This window comes from Xenopus laevis, chromosome 4S (genome assembly GCF_017654675.1).
Source record: "Xenopus laevis strain J_2021 chromosome 4S, Xenopus_laevis_v10.1, whole genome shotgun sequence".
Classification (NCBI taxonomy): Eukaryota; Metazoa; Chordata; class Amphibia; order Anura; family Pipidae; genus Xenopus; species Xenopus laevis.
Window position 1 is genome coordinate 68,910,688 of NC_054378.1, and position 27,018 is coordinate 68,937,705.

A 27,018-nucleotide genomic window follows, 5' to 3' on the forward strand; every position below is an offset into this window, starting at 1 on the left:
CCCATAAGCTTCCTAAGCTTTTTTGGGTCGAACAAAAATCATTCGATCAATGGATTAAAATCCTTTGAATCTAAGGATTTAATCATTCGATCAAACGATTTTTCGTTTGAACGAATAGCGCTAAATCCTTCGAAGTCGAAGTATTTAACTTCCACAGTCAAATATCGAAGGTTAATTAACCATCGATATTCGACCTTAAGTAAATCTGCCCCTAAGCTTCTATGGAAGCTTTTTTTTTTCTTTCCCCAACTACATGACAAAACCTATGGTAGAATATCTTTGTCCTTACTGTACCTAGAGATGCCACAAAGAGGAGGCATCCAGTTCTGATGTAAGACTAATTTTAATCCTTAATTAGAGGCATTTGGTGTAAAAATTGAAGACTTGGTTGCTTGAATCCAGAATCAAAGATTTTAAGAATTCTGTTAATCAAGAAGCAGTTTTCATTCAAGTGAAAGAGAATGTATTGGCATATTTCTTAGTCGTCTGAACATACATCCAGGAGCATAGTTCTTTAATCGGGAAGTATTTCAGAAGATCTATCAGAGATGGGGCCCATTAACTGTGGCTCTGATGGTGACATCCTGCAACTGCCAACATCCTCTATATTGTTCCAGCATTCCCAGACCTGCCAGATGGATGGATTTTCTCCAGGTCATCTTGAGGGACAGTGGGGTATAGCTAGTACCACTAGGAGGCAGGACACAACCTTAAGAAAAAACTGACGACTCCTTCACTGGCTATACCCCCAGCAGGCGGAGCTAAGGTCAGCAGCCAAAGCTTGGTTTCTGAACGCCCAGGACGTACTCACACCCCTGGTGGATTGGGCTGTGACTCTGCTTGGAGAATTCTGGCCCCTTGCTGTATATGCTCTTTGAATAGCTTGCTTAATCCAACGGGATACTGTATAGTCTGTTTGGTAGCTGGAGCACCTTGACGTGACCCTGATGCAATGATGAATAGCGAATCAGACTTGCGGATGTCTTGAACTCTGTGTAAGTAGAACTTCAGAGCCCTCACAGGATCCAGAGTATGCAATGCCTTCTCGTTCTGGTTAGCCAATGCGAGGCAGAAGGAGGGAAGAACTATTTCCTGGTTCAGATGGAAATCTGAGACGACTTTCGGTAGGAAGGATGAAATGGTGCGAAGGACAGCCCTGTCATAGTTGATAACGAGGTAGGGCAATTTGCAGGAAAGAGCACTGAGCTCTGAGACACGTCTCGCTGAAGCGATAGCCATGAGAAAAACTGTTTTCCAGGTAAGCCACTGAAGAGACACTGAGGGATGCTGCAGGCAGACAGTGGAGCCTGTACTGTACAGCGCCAAGCAGATGCTTCCTACTGTACTGTATCTGCATGCACGCTGCAAGGAGCTCGAACAGATGCACCAAGCAAATCTTCGATAGGCGCACCTAGATTTCTCTCTGGTTACAACTCTAATCATCTTGTCTGCTGTGGATCCTTGGCACCCCCACCCCTGCTGCTTGTCTTAATGGCTTGCGATCCCAGCTCACTTAACCGTTTGACATCACTAGCAGGTCGGCAAAACATGCCCAATGCACCACCACTGCCTTGCCAGAGTGTCCTCTTTCTTCATTCACCGAATCCAAAAAGGAGAAGAAGCCGCATGGCAGGTAACTAATTTTAGTAACGAATGTTTTTTAAAAAAAAATTTTATGTTACTGTTCCTTTAAGACATTGTTGTTTTCAAGCCATTCTTGAGTAGTTTGGCTTTATTCTTGGGGTTACTGTTTTATTGATAAGCTCAGGTTTTTTTTAGGCTTCTTCATGATTTCATAAAGGATATCACTGTATTTTGAGGCATCTACTTTTACCTCCCAGGACCTGCTACAGAGAAGCATTTGGAAAGCGAATCACTGCGTGTGATTAGCGCCGGCGGTTTTTTTATTTTAGCCGGCGCAGAGTGAGGGAAGCGTTTGGGGAGATTGGTCGCTGCAAAAATGAGGCGATTAGTCGCCAGGCGACCAAATCTCCCCAAAACGCCCAGTGTGGCCTGACCCTTATGGGTAAAAAGGTCTCCTGCTATTTGTCTATAATGTCCTCTAATGTACTTGTAAAGTGTAATCATGTCCCCTCTCAAGAGTCTTTTTTCCAGAGGGGAAACCCCAACCTTGACAGTCTACCCTCATAAATTAAATCTTCCATCCCTCTAACCAATTTAGTTGCACGTCTCTGCACTCTCTCCAGCTCATTTATATCCCTCTTAAGGACTGGAGTCTAAAACTGCACTGCATACTCCAGATGAGGCCTCACCAGGGACCTATAAAGAGGTATAATTATGTTTTCATCCCTTGAGTTAATGCCCCTTTTTATGCAAGACAGAACTTTATTTGCTTTAGTAGCCACAGAATTACACTGCCAAGAATAAGACAAGCTTTAAAAAGGTATCAGTACTTAGATTAACTGGTTTCCCCTGCCTAACTTTTATAAGCACTGCATTTCATATTGGTGAGCTTGTGGGGCTTTTGATATAAGTTGCAGTTTAATCATTTTGTGCCATATCTTTTAACAAAGGTGTAGATACATGTGTTTAGAAAGATAATATTGCCTGAAAAGAAAAACAATACAATTGCAAAAACTATTTGGAAAAATTGCCTTTCATTTAACTCAAAGGAACTGAAAAGCTAATGTTAACTAGGAAAGCCTTTTTACAAGGTTAAAGCACCAGTAACATCAAAAACAATTTCATTCCTATACAACGGAAAAAAAACACCAACACAAATTAAACTTTAAAATAGCAAAGCCTTTATTAAGAAATAACTTACAGAAACTCCACTTCCTGTCATCTTCAGAAAGGGCGACCATCCATCCAGCGGCACTCAATTTCTCCTCCCTGGCTTGCCTCTCCCTTGCTCCTCCAGCTCATGCCACTCTCAGACGTGGCCACACTGACACTGCGGGTCTGGGATTGAGCCAACAGCCTCTCCTCCCGGCCTGGGCTGAACCATGCATCCTCGCAGCCCCCGGGTCAGATATCCGATCACAGCGCACACAATAATTTTTCATGCCAGTGTCTGGCAGACAAGGGGTGCGCAGACTTTCCACCGCCTATTCCCTGCTCAGTCCCCGCAGCCACCCCACCAGAGAAGCACTCAGCGACCGCAGTGGAACAGGAACAGCGCAGTGGTCGGACTCGTGAGGAAGTTGGGAGAAAAGTTTCCAGGGGGCAGCCTGTTAATGGGGGCGGCGGCGGTAGCAGCGCACGGGGCAGCCGGGGACCCCCGAGAGAGCACGACAGTAGCAGCGGCAGTTCCCGGGGCAGCCAGCAAGAGGGGAGACTGGGCCAGGAGGGCACGGTGCAGGAGCAGCAGTACGAGACGCTAGCAGCTCAAGAACCGAGGTGAAGGGCAGCAGCAGCCAGAGCCGGCCGGGGTAGGATTAGTGTGAAGACTTTCTAAAAGAAAAGCCCCCCGGGGGTGTCATCCCACAGCCCCATGACGACAGCATCCCCTGCCCCTCGGAAAGGCTTTTCCTGGGGAAGGAAAGAGCGGACTCCTGCTCCAGAAGCTGCCTGCACCGATCCCAGTCCAACATCAGCTCCCGCTCCTTCTCCAAGTTCGAATCGTTCTTCCAGTACTGCAGGCTGGAGCCGAGGTGGAGCTGGGCAGCGACAGATTCAGCCCGGGCCGGTAGGAGAGGCTGTTGGCTCAGTCCCAGACCCGCAGTGTCAGTGTGGCCATGTCTGAGAGCGGCATGAGCTGGAGGAGCGAGGGAGAGGCAAGCCAGGGAGGAGAAATCGAGCGCCGCTGGATGGATGGTCACCCTTTCTCCTTTTCTGAAGAGGACAGGAAGTGGAGTTTCTGTAAGTTATTTCTTAGTAAAGGCTTTGCTATTTTAAAGTTTAATTTGTGTTAGTGTTTTTTTTTCGTTGTATAGGAACGAATTTTTGAAAAAATTTTTTTTGATGTTACCGGTCCTTTAAACACAAAAGGAAAATGGGTTGTCTATAAAATGCCACTTAACAAATTAGTATACACCTGTTGTAGGCAAGGAAAGACATCACAAAGCAAAACACTTATGGCTTTGAAAGAAGCATTACTGTTGAAGTTGATAAGAAAAAAAAACGCATTTAAACTCAAGGTAGATGTACACTCGAACACTGTTTTCCTTCAGTACATTGCTTTGACTGTAAAGTTACAGAACTTGACCAGCAGATGGTGCTGTTGTTGCATTATTATTAAATTGACAGTTACTAAAAATTTGAAAAGCACCCTGGCAATTTTACTGTATTTTTTTAAGGTTTACTTATCTTTTAAAATCCAATGTAAGCAAATAATTCTAATTTTTAAAAATACCCTTTTCTTCACCATAATATTAAAACAGTACCTTGTACATGATCGTAGCTCAACTGCATGACTCCATATTGGTGGCAAAACAATTCTATTGTGTTTATTTAATGTTTTAGTACACTTAAGATATGGTGATCCAGAAAGGAAATAGCCCCTACATAACACCAGATACCAAGCAGTGTGGATAATAGATCCTATACCTATATTAAAAGAAGGTAAAGTGGTTGGGGAGAGCAGGGAAAAACATAGGTTTCAATAGGGGTGGTCAAACACAATTATAGAGAACATTTACCTTAAAGGAGAAGGAAAGGTCTTTTTGCTTGGAGGTGCCACAAGTTAGGCACCCCCAAGTTATTGCATTTACTTACCTGAAACCCTGGGGCCGGTGCACCTTTTAGGAGAAAACTGCACCGGCCTGGGAATCTTCCAGCAAGCACCAAGGAGCAATCTTCTTCCTGCTTCTTCTTTCTTCTAATTTCCCTGGGCAGACGCATGAGCAGTAGAATAAAATAGCCGACTTCTTCGTTAAAGTTCAGCTTTTCGCTTTACTGCGCAGCCAAAAGAAAAAAGAAGAAGCAGGAAGACCATCAATCTGTGGTGCTCGCTGGAAGAATCGTGGGCCGGTGCAGTTTTCTCCTAATAGGTGCACCTGCCCAGGGTTTCAGGTAAGTAAATGCGATCACTTGGGAGTGCCTAACTAGTGGCACCCCCAAGTAAAAAGCCTTTCCTTCTCCTTTAAAAGAAAAATACCCCTCTCAGAATAGCAAAAGGAACTTTGATTCCCAGAATCCATAACTGGCAGCCTCTGGGGGACAGGGATATGGTTCATTCAAGTCAGGATATTTCTTACCATACATGGTTTCCTTTAAAGCAGCAAAATCATGTATTCCTCTGGACACCCTTTGTCCAAGTACATGACTTTAAATAGTGGGATTACCTTATTGACTTAGTCAACCGAATGCTGTACAGTTGGTGCCAGAAGGCTCAAACATTTGAAAGATATTTATTTTTATGCAAAAAGTAGGATTGATCTCAGTAGTATTTTGGCTTTGTTTAGCAGGCCACAGTGCCTAAAAGAGTGAAAACTCTTGGAAGTGAAACATGCGTTAAGAGGTAATCTTCTTCCCCAATAGCTCTGGATAAGGGGCATTCCCAGATCAGATGGAATGAATTAGTGTCATGGCTTAAGCATCTAGGGCAGTCTGCATTGGCTCTCTGGTGTAATATATGTTTGGTGGATGATTCTAATTTGTCTCATATAGAAATTAGTAAATTTGAGTAGGTCATACTGTAGGTAGGGTTGCCACCTTTTATAAAAAAATGTACCGGCTGCTGGGGGTGGGGCCTCAAAGGGGCGGGGCGGGATGTCAAAAGGGGTGGAGTGTGACGTCAAAAGGGGCGGGGCCACACCACAAACAGCCGAAGAGGCAAAAAAAAAGGTAAGTTGCAGGGATTGGGGGCAGGCGTGGGCTCCTTTTGATCGTATTACAAATTTACCGGCAGTTACATGGCTGGTAAATTTGTAATACCGGCCGGGTGGCAACCCTAACTGTAGGTGGCATCATCCCAACTGTCTGAAAATAGATGGGGAACAACCACCTCCCATTTACTTAGACCCCATTCCCACTTTGCTCACCTACCCAAACAGGAAAGGCTATTACCACAAACTATATTGTGTCTATGCCGGGGATGAGCCCCTTCATGAACTCTTTGCGGTGTTGTATTCAGCTAGGAACCTTTAGGCAGTAAGTCTCTTTGTCTTAACTCAGTGACCCAACTGTTTACAGCTTTCAAGCAAGCAGACAGTGCTCACCATACAAACAAAGTTGTGTTTCATCAGCACAGGAGACATCTACAATGCATGATTTTCGGTTAGGAGAGGGCAACCACAAACGCAGTGAAAATTGGACAAAACTATTTTAACACTAGATGTATGACCGGCTTTAGGATCATATTAAGAGAGGGGCAAAGCGTTACAGCAATACAGTGTCCTCTTTCACAATGTCATTTAACTTGTAGAGTTTAGCAAACATTTTATAGCTGTTTAGAGATAGTGTACCATAGGGGAAAAATGAGGTAAAAAAAGTTGACTGACTTGTATAAATCATGTCTACAGTCATGTAAAATTCGTAAACTGCCATGAGAGACTAGTAAAAAGGACGAGAGTTTTACTAACCAAACCAGTTTTTATGCACAATTTTAGAATTGCAGCTTTCATATTGATCTCAACAGAATTTGGAAACCCCAGTGTTGTATAAAATAACTGCATAAATGTCATTATGCCTCTGGATTTATAGGAATGAGTTCAGCAGAGAATTATTTTGGCTAAAAAATTAAAGTTGTGTTTCTTAAAAAGGTACATTCAGAATATGTTTCAGAAACAAAAAAACATAAAAATGTTCATAAATTTCAGTTGTGACTGAAGATTAAATGGGGCCTTGAACGAAAGAGTCTCTCCAACCAAAAACTTTTTTTAAACAATTTTAATATACATGAATTGTTTTTTATTTTTTTTTCTGTAACTGTATTTGCTATTGAAAGCAGTATCTGTCCATCTACTCCTTTCTGTTACAAATAACTTTAAAATATTTTGTCAATGTCGTTAACTAATTCAGTACTGTATTCCTCTGTTTTTAGAGCTCTATGAACTTTTTTCGTTTGCCCTTCCCAAGTAGTATAAAACCCTGCTTGAGGGTGATTTTCTTTGAAATCTCTTGTTTCCTGGGATATTCATCCTCACATTGCTACTCGTTTGTGGATGTGCTGTACTGATCCAAGTTTATTCAGAAATTTTAATTTCTCTAGGATTTTTACAAGCCTGGCTGTCAATCATCAAAGGGCATAAACTTAAGGGATGAAAACATAATTATACCTCTTTATAGGTCCCTGGTGAGGCCTAATCTGGAGTATGCAGTGCAGTTTTGGACTCCAGTCCTTAAGAGGGATATAAATGAGCTGGAGAGAGTGCAGAGACGTGCAACTAAATTGGTTAGAGGGATGGAAGACTTAAATTATGAGGGTAGACTGTCAAGGTTGGGGTTGTTTTCTCTGGAAAAAAGGCGCTTGCGAGGGGACATGATTACACTTTACAAGTACATTAGAGGACATTATAGACAAATGGCAGGGGACCTTTTTACCCATAAAGTGGATCACCGTACCAGAGGCCACCCCTTTAGACTAGAAGAAAAGAACTTTCATTTGAAGCAATGTAGGGGGTTCTTCACAGTCAGGACAGTGAGGTTGTGGAATGCACTGCCGGGTGATGTTGTGATGGCTGATTCCGTTAATGCCTTTAAGAATGGCTTGGATAATTTCTTGGACAGACAGAATATCAAAGGCTATTGAGATACTAAAATCTACAGTTAGTATAGATATGGGTATATATAGTTTAGTGAGTGAGTGTATGGAGGGGTCAGTGTGTTTATATGTATGGATGCTGGGTTTTTATTTGGAGGGGTTGAACTTGATGGGACTGTGGTCTTTTTTCAACACAATCAAAATGTCACGATGTATTCATCAATAAGTGTGTTTGCAGATTAGGTGGTTAAATCTTTATGGCGATAAATCTCAGTGATATACCTGTACAATCATTACGATCACTGCAACTGAAAACTTTGTTCTCAAGGCTACCCAGTGTAAAGGAGAACTAAACCTCCCTAGTAAAAAAAATAAGCCACCTTTAACTGCCTGCCATCACCCCCTCCACACTGTGCATAAGTCAAAAAGTTGTCCCTAAAAAAACCCCAAAAAAACAGGAACTCCAGTGCTTTGCAATTTAGGCATGTTTTTGACGAATTGCAGAGTGCAGGGAGGGAGAGAGGCAATTGCAGTCAGTTAAGGGGAAGGGGCTTTTTTTTTTTTTTTTTTTTTTTTACTAAAAGCTGTTTAGCTCTCCTAACTGCAGGAAATTGCCTCCTCTGCATTTCCCCACAATATGGCTTGCAGTGAGTGCTAAGTTTTACTTGTAGCAATCGTAATGTTATTCAATGAACGCAACCCTCCGACACAGCTAAGGGATCTTCTGTGGCTGTTTCAGCCATGCTGGGCTGGGGGAAGAGCAATCCTTGTAATCAGCCTATGGAAACCACGGAAGATCCGTTAGCTGTGTCGGTTTCATTGAGGTTCTCTGGGCTGGGGGTGGCTTTTGGCTCCAAATATTTGGCGACCATCTCTTCATGGACATGTTCCTATGATTTTTATAGGAATGTGTCAGTATTGCTTTAAAGGGGTAGTTTACTTTTAAATTCATTTTTGGATGCTCTAGTATGTGTTTCTTCTTCTTAATTGATCATTTTTAAAAAAAAAAAGTTTTTGAATAATTATCTTTTTATCTATTTCCAGCTCCCAAACAGAAGCCACTGACACTGGCAGCCAAAAACTATTGCTCCAAGAGACTACAATTTTGTTTTATTTTATTATGTTTCAGTTCTGGCCCTCTCCTTTTCATATGCTAGTCTTTTGCATACCACTATTTGGTTATTAGGTTAAACTGGACCCTAGCAACCAGATAGCTTTTGAAATTTCAAACTGGAGAGCGTCTAAACAAAAAGCTAAATATTTAAAACAAATAAAATGTAGGACCAATGACTGGACATCATAGAATTGAAAGTTGTACTAGCTCTTTAAAATACACAAAAATACACTGATGTTGCATGCTGAAATAAATTAGAATCACCACTAACCTGTGAATTTCTTTACAGGTTTAAGCATATATGGGTGAAATAATTTTTAATATGGCGATTTTTGATACATTTTAGCAAAGGATAAGCACGTAAGGCACATTAATTACCCCCCCCCAACTTCTCTTCCATATGCAGCCACTTATACAGAAGACAGAGGAATGTTTTACACTCTTTCTTTACTTTGTGATATTACCATACTGCAATATAGGCTTGCTGTCTATTCACCCTAGCCTTTTTAGACACTGGATTTTCAGTACTTTTAATTCAAAGTAAGAATTTTAACATTAAGTTAATTATAATTGAAGAGCACTAATGGTAACAAAAAGTGTTCAAGTGATGATGGTGAGCTGAATGGTTTTATATATATTTCCGGTTCGGTGCACAGATGGTCTTACTAATTGTCATATAAATCCTAGTACAGTACTATTGCTTGTGCAGTCAAATCTGAGTGTACCATTCATTTCCCCCATACTTGCACAGTATTGCTTTTGTTTCACGTAAAAGTGCACAAGCACAGTGTATGGACATACACATTGCATAGACAACATGAAATGGTAAACTGCTCTCACAGCTGGATCCAATCCTAGTAATAAACAAAGCATTTAAATAATAGTTAAAAAAATAGAACTGTTAAACGGTTATGTGTTTTACTGCATTAAGCATTTGGTCTGATTTCAATATAAAGACTACTGCTGCACTGGTATCCATGCCAAAAGTTTGGATAAGATAGACTGTTGTTTTTTTTTACCATAACAATTTGTAGCTGCAAGAGCTTATAAATCCAAATGTGCAATAAGCATTTATTAGTATTACACAAAACAATATAAATAGGTTGTGGCAGCCTTGCAGGTAGTTTCACGAAGTCCCTATATCTGTGAGTCTCAGCCATTGTCTACCACTCCATCCTCCTTGCCATTCATACACATAGCGCAGCATGAATATATTTGATCAAGCAACAGTGTCAAGAAACATTAAATCCTCCTATTCCAGGGCAAGGGAGACATTGAAGATCACAACAATAAGGGGTTCTCTATAAGTGGGAAAACATAACAAGGATGCTTCAGTGTTATGAGATATTTTGTGGATGGGACACAAATTAAACGACGAATAAGGGCTAAAGCAATAACATAAGGAGGCAACCATGCTCCTTTTATAAGGCAAATTAATTTAAATTAACACAATATAGTTGCCTTCTTTGGACAGGAACACGATAACCAAACAGTATAAGACACACATGTCCCTATATTCAAGTATTTCAGAATTCCTGCAATTTTAAACTAATTCACCTTCCTGTGACCATAACTATACCAGTGCAAAAACAGTAATTAAAGGGTGTGGAATAAAAATTAGTGAAGAAATAGCCCCAGTAGGAGAGTTACTGGAATGTGATGCACAGAAATCCAGATGTACGCCGTGTGCTGGAGGACTGGGTAGTACATTAATGCGATTACAGATTCATAGTAACCATTGCACCAAAGGAGTGAACTGGTTCTTCATGGACTCAGGAGTGGCTTCATACTGTAGAAAGAGTAGCTTTAGCTGCAGGAGGGACATGGGGTTATTCATTCATTTGGTTGAACAGTCAGTCTTTTAGGCACTTAATTTGGCTGGTCAAAGGCCCAGATGCATTCAGAAACCAGTTTAGCAGTTTGTACTGGCCCACAAACAGCTGGGTTTCTCTGTTTATAAAATGTGGTATATTCTCCCCCTTTGCACCTGCTCCTCTCGTGTGCACAGGTTTCCGCACACTGCCAGCACAGGTCTCAAGGTGCCTGCCTCTAATTTTCCTTATATTTTCCATTCTTGGCTTTGCCATTCTGATGCAGTGCTCCATTGGCAACTGTGCTACCCTTAGGGAGGCGCTTTCCTTTAGTATATGCCTGATACCAGAAATTGGAAAACAAGATGAAGAAAACTGTGCCATAGATCCAGATGAGGTGAATGAAGATGGGAAATTGATAATCGCAGCTTGGCATGAAGTAATACTGGGTAATGTGAATGGAAACCAGCACAAACTGGATCTGAGACACAAAGCAGAAGAATTAATGTGTGAGAGAAGGAATGTTAAATATTGACAACAAACAAAACACATATACTTATGAAATGTTCCATAAATGTAATGTTTGTAGCAACTTTCATTTTCTATGCAGCTTCGCATTCCCTTACCAGCTGGATGGCTGTCATATGCTTCTTCCACCACAGGTATTTCTGAAAGCGTGGGCCAGCAGCTGACAGTCCATAGTAGAAGTACATAATCACATGAACCAAGGAATTAATCATGGCGTGGAAAGACCCCATACCACCTAAGAAAGAACAGAATATTAAATGAAACCTATATTTAAAATAAAATGCTCCACGTTAAGAAAAAACATATGGCCATAAGTCTAAAAAGTTTAATGGGAAAAAAAGGTCATAAATCTGCATGTATCTAAGAATGTGGGAAATGCTATTCGGTTATCTACTTTAAGACAGAATACACAGTCCCAAACAAACCCATATTTTATTCAGCAATAACAAAAATAATCAAGATAATATATTTGAAAATATAGAAGTATTCAGTGCTGCACAGATGATATCACATGCTATATTCCATACCTGGGCCAAACTTGACACCCCACCACCAGCTGCAAGGCAGGACAGAGTGATGAAAGATGTGCAAGAAGGTGATCTGACCGTTCTTCTTTCTCACAACAAATAAAACCTTACAAAAGGAAACATAAAAGCAAAAGATGTCAAAAATAATTCAACATGTTGTACCTCAGAAATACAAGAACCACGTAGGGTATATCCAAATGATCCCTTTTTTTTTAAGCAACTACATTTCAACACACCCCAGAAACTACTCTATTCTTGTCTTTTGCTTACGAGGCAAATACAAAGAAGCTTTCTTGGGAGAATAACACAGGGCACCTTGTATCAGCGCAGCTTTTAGCAGTTCTACAGAAATAATGTACATTCAATTTATTTTCAGCTCTTTATTAGTTAGGCCTTAGAAAAGACAACTAAAGCACTAAACCAATAGTAGTGCAGGTTCAACAGAGAACTGTGGGTTGGGTGGGTCACAAAAGGGGTTTATTGGACCCACATCACTACAATACAATGCATCAACACTAAGGGGGTTATTTATTAAAATTTTAATAGTAAAAACTCGAAAATATTTTTTTTTTACTATAAAATTGGAATTTTAGTGGAATTTTTTGAGATTAATTATACCCCGGCGCTACAAAATGGCAGAATCAGAAAATAATCCATCTTCAACCTGTTGAGGTCCTGAAGAAAAAAATAGCAGAGGTCCTATTTGCAATTTGTCTGCGCTGGGTTTCGTGCTATAATCCAAACATTTCAGGTTTTCCACCGAATTTCACAAAAAATTTTGATTTTTCGTGCAACAATCCCAAAAAGTTGTGGGTTTTCGCGCGACAATCGGAAATAATGGGTGCTTTTTGTCAATCGGATTTGTGTTTTTAGTTGTTTTTTTTTAAAGAAAAGAAGGGTAAATTGTGGATTCTGGTTTGGTCGGATTTTTCAGGAAAAAAAAAACGGATTTTAGTAAATAACCCCCTAAAACTAAGGACTTTTAGTCTATATTTCTGCTGTAAAGGAAGAGTCCTTGCACCTTCAATGCACTCATTCCACCATGAAGACGACAACATCCCTCATGCTGATGTAATGCTCACTTCCATTATACAAGGATTGTTGGAACCAAAAGCTCTTGATCAAATGTGAGAACTATAGTTGTAAACAGTTTTAATATAAATGGATAATTAAGGAAGTAATAATAACAAAACGTGGTCTTATACTTACAGTATCAAGTAGTTCAATAAACTTAGAGAACAGGAACAGCCAAGCTACTCGGACCATCTGTGAGAAAGCAACAACACAAACCGTTAAAAAAATGTTGTATCTGTCTCTAAAAACTGTATTATTAACATTTACTAATGTACAGTACAATGAAATGGATGTAGTATCACAAATATACTATGAATACGTACCAGGGATGCACCGAATCCAGTATTCGGGCTTTTTCAGCAGGATTCGGATTTGGCAGAATCCTTCTGCCTGGCCTAACCGAATGCTAATTTGCATATGCAAATTAGGGGCGGGAGGGAAATCACATGACTTTTTGTCACAAAACAAGGAAGTAAAAATGTTTTCCCCTTCCCACCCCTAATTTGCATATGCAAATTAGGATTTGGTTCAGCATTCGGCCGAATCTTTCACGAAGGATTTGGGGGTTCGGCCGAATCCAAAATAGTGGATTCGGTTCATCCCTAATACGTACACTCTAATTTTAACCTAGCTGCAGGTATTGACAAAATGCTCATTACAGTTGTATAAAAAGGCCACTCTCTACTACAGACTTAAAAGAGTTACCCAACACCAACAGGCTCAGTGCCACCTTTCTCCATTCAAAGAACAGATACCTGTTGTATCTAAAAAAAATAGCCACACACTAATGTTGGGGTACTTTGAGTCATAGTTGAATCCAATAAGTCTGGACAGAGATTCAAAATAGCGCTGACATTTCAACTGCACCATGGCCCAAACAGTCCCCACAGACCCAATAAACAATGACGGACTATGCCATCTTGCAGCAGCACCTCTGGTATTTCCTAGAATCTACAGATGGCCAGTCAAAGCCTTTGAGCCAAGTATTAAATTAGCCATGCCTGCTATTGCACGGTAGCACACAAAGAGGTGTGTGTATGTATTAAAATTGGAGACAAACATCACCCATGATGTTGCCTATAGCAACCAATCAGCAATTAGATTTGAACAGGTCACCTACAAGTTTGAAAACAAAGGCAAAGATCTGATTTCTGTTTTCTATGGGTAAGATCACCGGTGAAGTTTATCTCCAAAGGGGAACGATCGCGAAAATTAAAATTTAATATAAGCTTCAGCATACTGAAATAAGAAACTTTATTTAATAAATTAAAAATTCTGTACCATTTCTGAAATGATCAAGTTTATCTTCACTATTCCCCTCTCAGCATGTTTTTCCTCATGCTTTAATTAATTCATATTTAATTGATTGTTTTTACAAAATTTCTCATTTCAGTATGCTGAAGCTTATATTAAATTTTCGCGACAGTTCCCCTTTAATAAATACTTCCACATGGTCTGTTACAGTCACGGAAACTAGCAGTTTGATCTCACATTTTCCTTCATGCAGTCCATATTTAGAAGTTCTTTGTAAGCAGAGCCCACCCCCATTGCCTATTAAAACTTTGCATTTGTAGATTTACTTCAGTGTTTTTATGGGTAAATTGTTTTCTGTTAATGTGTTTGTATCACTTTACTCTGTATATCACTGCAGGAGATGAGCACTATATAATTATTATAATGAGAACAATTAATTTATCTTACTGCTGTCTGAAAAGCATAAGAACTCCAAATGCAGCCTTGAAATCTCTAGCTTCAGTTTAGAGTGACACAGCGAGGTTTTGTCGTCTTTTTAAGTTTACAGTATCCCCTTAATAACTCACTACATTCAGAACACATGAAATCTTAACTTCATATAATAAAATCAGTAGTGGAAAGATGTATAAGGAAGAAAGGGAGACTCATGTTATAAAGAAGATAACAGGAGATAACAGAAAGCTTATCATTACTATGTTTATTGTGCAAAGTCCACCAGATGTCAGGAGGAAAGAGACAACAGGTGGTATGACTTTGAAGGAGGGACATAGATATAGGTATGCAACGGATGTGGCTTTATTAAAGTAAACAATCAATAAAACCAATACCAATAATTGTAACAATGCACTTATCCCTCCCTATTCATTTATATATAAATATATACCATTAAAAGTTACTTACCCTTAAAGCCATTGGGCTATCAGACACATCCACTGGGTCACAACGCCATGTATAACCAGTTAACCAGCCGGACATGAGGAACTAAAGAAATAGTTAAACCGGAAAACAGTGTTATTTCTATGATAACTCATACATAATATCAAGTAAGGGTTAGTTCACACGGGGAGATTTGGGGAGATTTTGTCGCCTGGCGACTAACTTCCTCGACTTCTGGGCGACAATCTCCCCGAACTGCCTCCTCGTGTCTTCCCATGCGCTAAAATGAAAAGTCGCCTGCGCTAAAGCACACGCGGCGCATCGTTTTCCAAAGTCGCCTGAATTGCCTAAACTTCGGAAAACGCTGCACAGTGTATGCTAACCCTAAAGCGTATATAGAAGTGCGTGTTCCTAAGGTCTAGGAGTTGGCTGCATCTTTACCAGATACAAGTAACTTAATTAACTACAATTTTACTGTGATTGTGGTTCCACCCAATAGTTTTAAGTGTGTATTGAGTCACATCGTATTGAGTCAGTGGCAGATAAGCTTGCAATCAATACTATTGCTGTAACAGGTCTAGATAACATTGCAAAAGATCAGTGAAACTCATAAAACTCAAGGATGCAATACTCACAGCAACTATTGCATCTGGTTGTGTAAATGACACCATAAAAATCAGTGATAGTTCCCCCTCGATATAACAGCACTTTACCAGTGTGGGTGATCCCTATGGCTACAGATGCATATAGGGCTGCTAATCAGCTTTACTCTGTCAATAGTCTTAGTTTGCTTCCATTTATTGGTGTACTGACTGGCATAGCGTCTGCGCACACATGGAGCAGATTTTGGCACGCAAATATTAAAGTATGCATTTTTGCACAAAAATCTTATCTGTATGTGAGCTCACCAAGAAGAACTGGATGGGAGAGTATAAAACAGTCAAGAGAAATGCCAATCATCAAATCTGTGTGCTATTAGCCTAAGCTTTGTTGCACATTAGGGATTTTTGAGAACTGTGGCAATAGAAACACCTCTATGCGCCGCATAAAGGTGTAAATTACCATCAAAAAAGGTATTCATTGCTAATTTATCAGTTGCTTTAGTCCAAAATACATATTTTGAACTATATGACTGTACACAAAAACATCCAATGTCCTATTAAAAAGCTCTAAGCAGTTGAAAGGCTTTTTTGTAACTTACATTGCTATTAAGCAGGTGAAACTTTTAATATATCACTGCTTGAGTAAAGGTAAGGTCATTACGTTGTCAAGAGTCTAAATTGTATTTCTGGTTTAAGATCCTTAGTTGGACAACCCTGTTAAGACAGCTGCTTTTAATGGGCAAGTCAAAATAAAAATGTGCCTAATTAAAAAAAAAAAAAATTCAGTGCTTTTAAAGTTATATGTAAAAACAATTGGCATTGAAAGTGTTGTTACTTTTTAAACAATGTAGCAAAAGTCTTAGTTCCCCAACAAAGACAGGTCTGTTAATCAGCTGCCTTGTCTTATATTGTATTAACAGTCTAAGCCACCAGGGCAAAGTACATGGACAGACACTGCTGTGTAACAAAGTTGCACCACTCTTACCTCATAAACAATAAAAGCTGAAAGTGCCACAAGGCTAAAATTATAAACAACCATTAGTGGCTTTAGGTCAAAAGGCTTCCGATTTGCCATAATACGTGGGCCAAGAGAAAGAACGAAGTAGACATAACTCAGGAGAATGGCACCAGGAAGGAATGGTGACTGCATCAATGGGTAATCATATATCCTGGGATCTGTAAAAGAAATAGGAAGACAAATGTTCTTATAAGCTATTAGGTGATGGAAAGGTTAGCTACAATAGCTATAGCTCGAAGATGGAAAAAACAGGCAAACAGAGTGATCTCTCTCAGTAATGAGAAGGAGAGACAAAGGCTGCATGATATCATTCCCATCCTTTGTTTATCAGTTCTAATTATCTCTCTAAAAGCTTGAGAGTAAAGGAAATTGCATTCAAATGAGCAGAAAAGCCACAATTGCATTGCTGAAAATGGAAAGAAGAAATTGAGCAAAGAATGATAATTATAGCCTCTAACTGAATTCATGAGTGCAAATTGTCCTTGCCATATTTAATAACAGAGTAACGTGAATAAAGTAAAAAAAGCAAAAAGGCACTTCATAAATACGAGAGACGTATGAAGAGAGATGCAAAGTAAACCTTTTAATCTAAAATTAACTTTCAGTGTGATGCAGACAATACTATTCTTCTAAACAATTTGCTCCATTTTGTCTTTTATTTAGTGCAATGACACAATGCGTATCCTTGCTGTCTGCATTAATTAATGTCTCTGTACACGATATAAATCACCTTGTGTAAATTATATAACTACATCATTGCCCTTCGTTATTTCACATTTTTGCAGAATTAAAACAGTCATCTAGTAGATAAACTGTCCAAAACAGCCAGTGGCTTGAATGGCAGACTTTAGAACTAATATAATGGGACCTGGGCCAGATATCTGGTTACTAGCAACTAGATAGAGAAATGCAGAATAGTATGGTAAATCATTTTAAAACCACAAAATAAAAGAAATAGAAGACCAGCTAAATTGTGTTACAATATCAATGTCTACAACATATTAAAAGGTAATTTAATGATGAATAATTAAATTTAAATAACAGGATTATTTCCCTTTGAATCAGAGAAAGAAATGCTCATGGCATGCATGGCTAGAACCTCACCTGCTCCTTTCATAAAGTCGTGGTATTTCTGCACCCATTCTGAGAGTACGGCTTCCATTTTAACAGTTACTCACAACCTACAAAAACAAGCAAACAATTTTATAAGCACTAATAACATTAAAGGAAAACTATACTGCCCCAAACAATGTAGGTCTTTATAAAAAGGTAAAACCCTGCTTCATGTAATTAAACCGTTTTCATAATAATATACTTTTCTAATAGTATGTGCCATTGGGTAATCATAAATAGAAAATTGCCATTTTAAAAAACAAGGGCCACCCCCTGGGATCGTACGATTCACTGTGCACACAAACATACCAAACAAACTATACTTCTTAGGTCACATCAGTCAATTCACAGACAGTTATTGTTGTAGTATTTCTGGTCAGGTGATCTCTGAGGCAGCACACAGACCATCACAAAATGGGGGGGGGTTCAATGCAAGAGATGTAAAAGGGCAATATTTACTGAAATATATATTCCAGTTTGGTAAGATTTTTCTCATTTTGAGGGTATAGTTTTCCTTTAATAATGTTAAAACAGTTGGCGGTCAGATAAAAATGAACAACCATAAACAGTGTCCTCCCCAGGATCGCAGACACAGTCCTACCGGATACTACAGAAACAGTATTTTACCCTTATATAAGACTAGATTAAAAGGTTGAAAAAAACAGCTGGTTCAAATAGCACGTCCTAATAAATGCATATTCATAGGTTAGCAGATATAAATGCCTTTACAGGATGCCTGGCAGCACTTATACAGGAATGCCTCTACCTTTCACGTGGCCATTTCAAACGAGTAGCTCATGTGCTTGTAATAGATAAGAAGGGGCGGTTGCATTCATTACTCATGTATTTGAAAGGCATGCGCCACTTTAGAACCCTATGCCTGTTTTTGCCAATATCATGAGATGATGAGGGTAAGATTGGAATTTTCAGAATGCATAAAAGCGTTCATTGCCGGGTCTAGTAGAAATGGGTGAGCACAATATGTTTATAGCTGCCTGAAACCTCCAGTCTTGGGCTCCCTCAGTGCACAGTAGGGGCATTACTGATCCTCTGTAATATTATCCCGGCCTCAGCTGGTCGCCGAAACACAGATGATAACATGGGAATAGGGTATAATCTTGTCATGCCTGCAGCATTAGTGGAAAGCAATAACCACTCTCTTGTACCATTGCTCAGGGGGCACTTGGATTTAAACCTAGGCTGTCTCTGTTATATGTGGAATTGCCCACTATTAGGGCTCTGTTTCAGGCTAGAGTACCACCCCCTTTCCTTTATGTCTCAACTATGGACTAAGGCCCTAGATGGCTTGGTTGCAACAAAAAACAAAAAAGAATAGTACTGCACAAAAAAATGTAACTGTTCAACTATGAACAAATGCTGCTGATCTGGACTAAATACCATCAGTGCAAAGTTAAATTTAAACCCTGTCCTCACTGTTAATTACATAGTTGACTTTTGGAATTAAATTGGCATAACACTAAATATTTCTTTTACTTATCTTCTACCTTGAGATGATTTTATGATTCTCTGTGTGCTTAAGATGTAACTGTAACAGGAAGAAGTGTGTGAATAGAAGACAGAGCTCTACCCATTCATTGGCTGATGTAACCTAGCATGAATGTGTGCCCCCATGTTGGTCTGTGAATACTAGTCATGCGCGGGTCGAGAAAAACTCGCCCCGCACCCGACCCACCTGATTTCCACCTTCCATTTATAGACCCGCCGATAATATCACAAAAGGGGTGAGGCAGGCGTGCACCTATAAAACCGGAAGTCGGAAGCCAACATTTTAAGGTTAGCAAAAAGCACAGCACAGTCGACCCAATTCTGCCCGACCTGCGGGTATCAGGTCAGCCCGCACATCACTAGTGAATACAGAGGCTCTTACAAGTCACGAAAAAGTTATTTTTTGGAGAGTCCAGTGGCACATATGAAATTTGGTAAGTTACTTTTCAGCTTGTATCAGACATCAGCGATGTTTAATATATTCATCAGTGACAAACAGACACTTAGGTCTTATCAATCTTATTTTTTTGCATTACAACATCCATGCATGCCAGAGTAACAACAATTTATCAGTTCCTGACACCAATTCCTGAAAGGAACCACCAGTTTACAGATATAAATTATACGAAACACTTGACTGGCACACTAACTGAATATGTATGTGCTAAACAGACAGGATCGTTTTCTTATTAACCAAACAACAGAAGCTCCCTGAAGTGGATTATTATTGATTGGTGCTGGATGTGATTTCTCTTGGGTCAGGATTGAGCATTATACAGTGAATACCAGCAAGAGAGAACACATTGCTCTATACATTGCTTGGGCAGCCGGGACGTAGGAAGGGTAACACAATGCGGATGTTTTATAAAAATCAAAGAGTAGCACATATTTCACAGAGAGCAGTAACAGAACAAACAAAGCTTTTCTCTGAAACAGAATGAGAGAACAGTGCTCACTCCTCGGGAAGGGCCAGTAACACTGACAAGGAAGTGTTTAGCCTTTCTATCCTTTTAGATTGTATATGAATGAAAATAAAAATCTTTTAGCAGCAGCAAGACTTTTTTGGAATCGTTATTTATTTTGCTCTGGCATAATGTCAGAAAGGGAGGTGATGAAAACATCTCTCTAAAGTAGTCCAGCCAAATAAACTACATTTGATTAGTTTGCTTGTATTAGGTCACAGAAACTGATAATCGGTTGTCCTATCAGCTATCCTGCAGAGATGTTTTGGGTAGTGTGTGGCCCACCCACATTCTGCCAAATACCTTCCAAAGGATTGTTAGCCATAAAGCACAGGCTCCAATAAGTTCTGCTAGTTCAAAAAGCATCAGTGGAAGAATATTCACCCAATTCAGATTTGATGTGGAGAAATTAACTAGGTCTATATATTAAAAATGACAGTTTAAAGGGGATATAAAGTCAAAAAATTTAATTCCTTTAAGGGGTCCACTGCCTAAAAATAAACCTATCGGCAATATACCTCCATTAAAAATTCTGTAACTTTTTCATAAAAATCATGATTTTCTGCACTCCAGCTCCCCCTTCTCTTTGTGCACGGACTTCAGCCTGCATGAATTCCTCAACACGGCGGGCCGGCCCCTGGCTGCTTTACTTCAAAAAAATCTGCCCTCCTCCGAGTTCTGTAGTGTCAGGGAAAGCATGTGGAGTTATCATGAGGTCAGCTTTAGGAACGAAAACTTAAATAACCTGAAGTATCTCTTATCTTGAAGTAAAGCTGCCACAGGCCGGCCCGCCGTGTTGAGGAATTCATGCAGGCTGAAGACTCATTTTTTCCAGCAGCTTGAATGGCTGCCCCCATGGCTACACAGCAGCTTACTGTATTTTATAAACTATAATAGTATTTTCTGAAGTAAACACACAGCTTTTACCAGTGTATGCTAACAGTATATTATATGTTAATTACTTTAAAAAGCTTTAATTTTTTGGTGTTACTGTTCCTAAATTATTTTCCATGTCGATTGAAAGAAGTTAAGTACACAACATTCACAACATTTTATCACTGCCAAAGCTCAAAAAATAAACCACATCCAATTGTAATTCTAAAACAAAATCAAAGTTAAACTACATAAACCAAAAACAAGTGGAAAACCTAAAAAACTCATTAATTGAACCTGGCATATAGCTAAAGAATAGCTGTTAAATACAACTCAAAATTATCTGGGGGGGATAAACTACGGTTACCCCCAACCAGAGTGCAGACTCTATTACCCAGGACTTTTGGTTTGGGATGCCCTTTAAAAAAATGCTATTCAAATTTAATGTAAGCAAGATAAAGGCAAAAGCTGCATGTGTAGTGAATGCACAATTGTTTTAGGGGTCAGAGAGTCAGAAATGTCATGTGACGCAGTGCCGACTGATATTTATCCTGGAGAGCACTCTCCGGTTCAGTAAATATGAATATATAACCCCCCCCCCTCTGTATTCTAAAGGATTCATAGGCATGTGACATATTTAAACTTTAATCAAAGAACGTGAATGTGGCAATTTGTCAGTATACGTTCAACTGGTTTGAGCAGTCAATCGCAATTCTATTCTATGTGGTGGAAGATACACAGCTGAACCCTAAAAAAAACCTTTTGAGTGCTAATCCTGATGTAAAAAAAGAAGAGAGGCTCGTAAATCTAAGGCAATCAGTATTTCTTTACCAAGAGGTAACATCATTATCACTAGCTTAAAATACTGAACATTAACTAGTTGGCCTATACACTGCCTTATTTTATATCAGAATTTCATATATTTGTCACACAAATAGGAAGCATAGCACCCATATATTTTAAATATATTCTATATGGCTGGGTCCTTTCTGGATAAGGAATCTTTTCAAAATATAGAGCACCGTGCTAAACTGGATTTAGGCTGGGTTAGTAAACTCTACCAATTCTTTGATACAAAAAGTTTAAGAGAAATTCTTTTAAAAAGTCAGTCCACAAGCAGATGTGTGGATATCGGTCAGGGCCCCAGCAGCCAGTCAGCAACCACCTTGTATTATAGAAGCTACTTGCTCATTGAGCCTGTCCTTGAGGAACTCATCACATGACAATTAGTAAGCACCTACTTATTGAATTACTGGCAAACGCTTCCCTAAGGCATGACTGTAATTATATTATATGTAGCATATTAGCATAACGAAGGCAGTAGTATCCAAGATCAACCCGGGAGCAGGCACACATGGGATTTTCATACAAAAATTCAAACTTTTATTTTGGCGCCAAAATCCACTGCATGCAGGCAAGGAGGAAACTGATTTACAGCATAAGGGCAATATTTACCTGCACTCACCATCAGGGCCGCCATCAGGAGGGGACAGGGGGGACAAGCGTACCGGGCCCGGGCATGAAGGGGGGCCCGGCAGCGCTGCATTTTTTGAAGATCCGGGCCCCCCTTACGAGCGCCCGAGCCGTACGTCTTGCCTCTTGCGTTGCGAATGCGGAAGTGCCGAAAAGCCGAAGCCAATGCGCCGAAAAGACCCGAAGTCACGGAAAAAGCCGAAGTCACGAAGCGCCGAAAAGACCCGAAGTCACGAAAACAGCCGAAGTCCTGAAGCAGCGCAAAGACCCGAAGTCACGAAAACAGCCGAAATTGAAGTCCTGAAGCGGTGAAAAGACCCGACGTCACGAAAGGAGGCGAAGTTGAAGTACTGAAGCCATGAGTTCAATCCTACTGAACACCAGTTTGTGTGTGTTTTTTTTTTTTAATCCCCAGCCACCAATGTATTATTTTAATATTCTATAGGCCCCTGCCACCAATCTTTTTTTTTTTTAAATACATTTTTTTTTGGGGCCCCAATTTTTTTTTTAACTCGTAAGGGGCCCCTTGCCACCATTGTTTTTTTTTTTAAAAAAATTTAATTTTTTTTTGGCGGCCCCAATTTTTTTTTAACTTGTAAGGGGGCCCCTGTCACCAGTTTTTTATTTTTTCCAAAAAAAAATTATTTTTTTTTTAAATTTTCTTTTGGGGCCCCAATTTGTTTTTAACTTATAAGGGGGCCCCTGCCACCAATGTTTTTTTTTTTTTTTTTAGTTTTTTTTTGTTTTTTTTTGTTGGGGCCCCAAGTTTTTTTTAACTTATAAGCACCAATGTTTTTTTTTTAAAAAAAAATTTAAATTTTTTTTTGGGGCCCCAATTTTTTATAAGGGGGCCCTGACCATCAATAGCTTTTTACAACTTATGTGGGGGGGGGGGGGTTACTTTTTTAGCGCTGATGTCTGTGTGGTCTTTTAACTGCGATGTGGAGTGGGCGGGATATGGGGTGGAGCTTGGTCGTCAGTGTGGGCGGGGCCCAGGGGGCACCAAAAATTTTGTTGTACGGGGCCCCGTGATTTCTAATGGCGGCCCTGCTCACCATATCTGACATTAGCCTAAAGCAGGCCATAGATGTTGAGATTTTTAAAAGATCCGATCCTCATCGTGAGACCACGATTATCTCGGAACGATCGTACGAATTGTCCAACTAAAAAGACCAATTTGCCAGGAAAACAAAGGGGATCTGCCTGCTTGGCCCTGCAAACATAGATAGATTGCACTGGGACCAACAAAGATTTTTTAACATGGCCGATCAATTTCCTGACAGATATCGGCCGAAAAATCGTAAGATGTTCGTTCGTTTGAAAATCCCACTAACCGCACAATAATTTCGAAGGATTGGTCGGACTTCGCTAAAATCGGTCGTTCGGCAAGAGAAATCTTTGCATCTATGGGGACCTTTACAGATAAGTAGAAGTCCATTGTGTGTGTGTGGGGGGGTAATTTTACCTCTTTACTGGTGATCTAATTATCTACCTTGCAAAGGACCAAACAGAGCAGTTTCAGTTTTATACCACCCCTTTAATAAATTAGCCTCATGATATCCTTGTAGAAATTGCACCCAAAAATGGGAACATAGCAATGATAATGTGAGTGCACCCACTCAACTTTATAAATACAAGACAAAAGGTTCTCACAGTGAAACTATTAGGCTAGGGCCAGAAGACACGGAATCCTCTTCTCTTCTGCAGACACTGTGGATTTTGACATGAAATGCAAAAAATCTTGCACGAGAGGCAACACAAGGCTTCCAGATGCAAACAGAAAAGAGGATTCGGCTAGTGGTCAGGGGCCAAAATCAGCCTGCAGATTTCAGCAGGCTGATTTTTGCCCCGTCTGACCCTAGCCTTAGTATTTTGTTTAAACTGGGCCAAAACGGTCATCTGAAATTGTCTTATGTAAGCATGGCATGCCAGTGTTTTCTATTTAAATGTAAAATAAGCAAGAAAAATACTAATAAGTTGCATAGTAGGTAAACTCCAAACAGCAAATCAAGTGTATAGCAAAGACATAATAGATGACAACAGGCAGCCGGAGACATACGGTTCGCACGTTACACTAAAAATTACAAATCCCTTTTTGTCCCAAAAGTTGATATTCACTGTAAAGTTCATGTTTTCATATACAGCTCAGAATGTATACGCCTGTAAGTACAATTATTGCAGAGACAATAACCACTTTACGAGGCAGAAGCAGTTACAAAGCAGAATGGTATCTTTAGATAAACCTAATACTATGATAAAAATTATCTGTCAGGAAAAGGTAGTTGTAAAATAATAAACAACGGATTACCTCATAAAACACATCTGACGTATTCTTAGAAGTTGGTGTAAACCTTTTTCTATTAATATTAGTAAAAATGATTAAGGCATGCATGCTCAATTCAGTATTGTGGTACACATGGTTTACAGTCAATATAATGTTTTCCAATAGTGGCAGTTTCAAGCCATAAATACTATTTCTATCTGTATCCACCTTGTTCCATTGTGAAGTGATGGACTGTGAGAACTGAAGTGTATCTGTTATCCAGAGTATCTGTCCTCTATTGAAAGCAGAGGAACATCAAATCCCACAATGCATCATTTAACAAAAAAAAATTATATATATATATATATATATATATATATATATATATATATATATATATATATATATATATATATATATATATATATATATATATATATATATATATTATAAATGAATGAGCTCCTGTCCTGTTTTGCTATAATGAGTTGGGTGTTAAAGTGTGTAAAAATAAAAACTGGGTAAATAGATAGGCTGTGCAAAATATAAAATGTTTCTAATATAGTTAGTTAGCCAAAAATGTAATGTATAAAGGCTGGAGTGAACAGATGTGTAACATAATGGCCAGAACACTACTTCCTGCCTTTCAGATCTCTAACTCTGAGTTAGTCAGTGACGTGAAGGGGGGGCACAAGGGACAGAACTGTTCAGTGAGTTTGCAAGTGATCCTCAGCTTTCATCTCAGATTCAAAAGCAACAGTTATGACTGATGTGGTCCCTCCTCAAGTCTCTGATTGGTTACTGCCTGGTAACCAATCTGTGTAAACCAAGAGAGCTGAAAAGCAGGAAGTAGTGTTCTGTTCAGTTACGTGACACATCCAGTCACTCCAGCCTTTATACATTACATTTTTGGCTAACTATATTATAAACATTTTTTATTTTGCACAGCCTATTTACCCAGTTTTTATTTTTATACTGATCCATTCCTTTAAAGCAGTCTGTAGGACTTTCAGGCAGCAGTAGCCAACAGGCCCAGACTGGCAATCTGTGGGTTCTGGCAAATGCCAGAGGGGCTGCTCTACGGTCCCACAGACAGTCACTATTTAATGAGCTGGTGAAGGACTATTTGGGCCTCTGAGTACTTGCAATGCCAGGGCCTATTTTGACTCGCAGTCCAGACCAGGTAGCCAGCCATCACTAGTCCACTGATGTCAGCATTGCTTTACTGTGAGGCAACTCTTGAGAATGGGAGGCAGTAGTATGGAGGCGCTTGTCTTGTTAGAAACACTCGGCATCATCTGACTGACACACCTCAGCTCCCTCCCTCTTTCCCAAACATCCCCACACCCATAAGCACACGCACCGATCTCTATCACCTGCCGTCACCCTTCACCTACATCCTCCTCAAAACTCCTGCCAAAGGGGACAGACAGCCCTTCCTCCCCGCGCCCCTGGGACTCGCTCCATCCTCCCCCCATAACCGCTATGAAAAGTGCGAGCATAAACTTCTCAGCAGCGATCATTCCGCTCGTGTCAATGTGACCTCTCCCCCTACCTCTCGATATCCGGCCTCTCTCCCCGGCCGCTAAACTGAATGAATGTTCTCACGAACTACAGCTCCCACTGTCACATTCTAAAATGCTGCTACGGGAAATGATGGGCGTTTGGTTCTGCCCAATCTCCAGAGCCAACAGGTTGCCTTGAAACTTACTCCCGTCCAATCACTGCAACGCAGCAAACAGCCGGCCAGTTGGACTGAGGGGCTCCCTAGTTGTAGGCATGAGGCGAGAAGTTATGGGTGGGGAGATGCTTCTTCCCGTGTTACACTCTGTGCCTGGCACACACACACACACTCACACCCAGTGACAGGCGCCTACACCCACACACCCATTAACCCGCACTTCCCCAAATGCAAATCCCTCAGTGGGGGGACACCACCACACTCTCACAATCTCAACTTCCCAACATGCCCCCTTTGCAGAATTAATGGTCTGTCCCAGAGAGCTGCGCGCGACCTGTTGCCTCCTTAGCTGCCACACAAGGGCAATAAGATACTAATGGGAAGGTCAAGAGCCCTGCACACTGATGGCTTCCCAGCGAGCCTGTCTCCATGTTATTACCTGCTGTTGTGAACAACTGCAATCCGGCAACTCCCGTGTCCCTCCTGAGCCCGACAGAAAGAGCGTGAAAAAGAAGGAAGGAAGGAGAAAAGAGAGGGGAGATCTGGGTAACCACACCCCTGGGTGACTCAACTTTACTTCACAGGCACACCGCGCAGCCTGCAGATGGCACAAACAGAATGGGCAGTGCTGAGAGGGAAGGGAGGGTTCATGTGTGCTCAGGATTAAAGACAGATGCGAGGCCGGGCCTGAAGAACAGGCAAAGCAGCAATGGAGCCTGAGAGACAGCGGCGGACAC

At 40.3% G+C, this 27,018-nt stretch overlaps 1 protein-coding gene and 1 pseudogene across 3 annotated transcripts; one reads left to right on the forward strand and one right to left on the reverse strand.

Annotated features, from left to right (window-relative positions):
* Nucleotides 1-1,548: 1,548 nt before the first annotated feature.
* LOC121403694 lies at nt 1,549-4,304 on the forward strand (annotated as a pseudogene).
* Nucleotides 4,305-9,020: 4,716 nt separating this feature from the next.
* Nucleotides 9,021-26,757, reverse strand: elovl1.S (ELOVL fatty acid elongase 1 S homeolog). Of its 3 annotated transcripts, none has more exon segments than NM_001086902.1 (8): nt 9,021-11,012; nt 11,158-11,294; nt 11,587-11,692; nt 12,796-12,852; nt 14,815-14,895; nt 16,378-16,568; nt 17,515-17,591; nt 26,721-26,757. In NM_001086902.1, coding segments are annotated over 7 exon segments (873 nt in total). In that variant the 5' UTR covers nt 17,573-17,591; nt 26,721-26,757; the 3' UTR covers nt 9,021-10,769.
* Nucleotides 26,758-27,018: the final 261 nt, after the last annotated feature.

What these genes read in the sequence shown, in the direction of transcription:
- elovl1.S (XM_018259396.2), bottom strand. Translation starts at nt 17,572, where the DNA reads ATGGAAGCCGTACTCTCAGAATGGGTGCAGAAATACCACGACTTTATG. An exon ending in CAGCTTTTATTGTTTATGAG is followed by an intron (nt 14,896 to 16,377) that starts GTAAGAGTGGTG and finishes CTATTTCTTTAG; the next exon opens with TTCCTCATGTCCGGCTGGTT. An exon ending in TTATTGAACTACTTGATACT is followed by an intron (nt 11,693 to 12,795) that starts GTAAGTATAAGA and finishes TCCTTTTGTAAG; the next exon opens with GTTTTATTTGTTGTGAGAAA.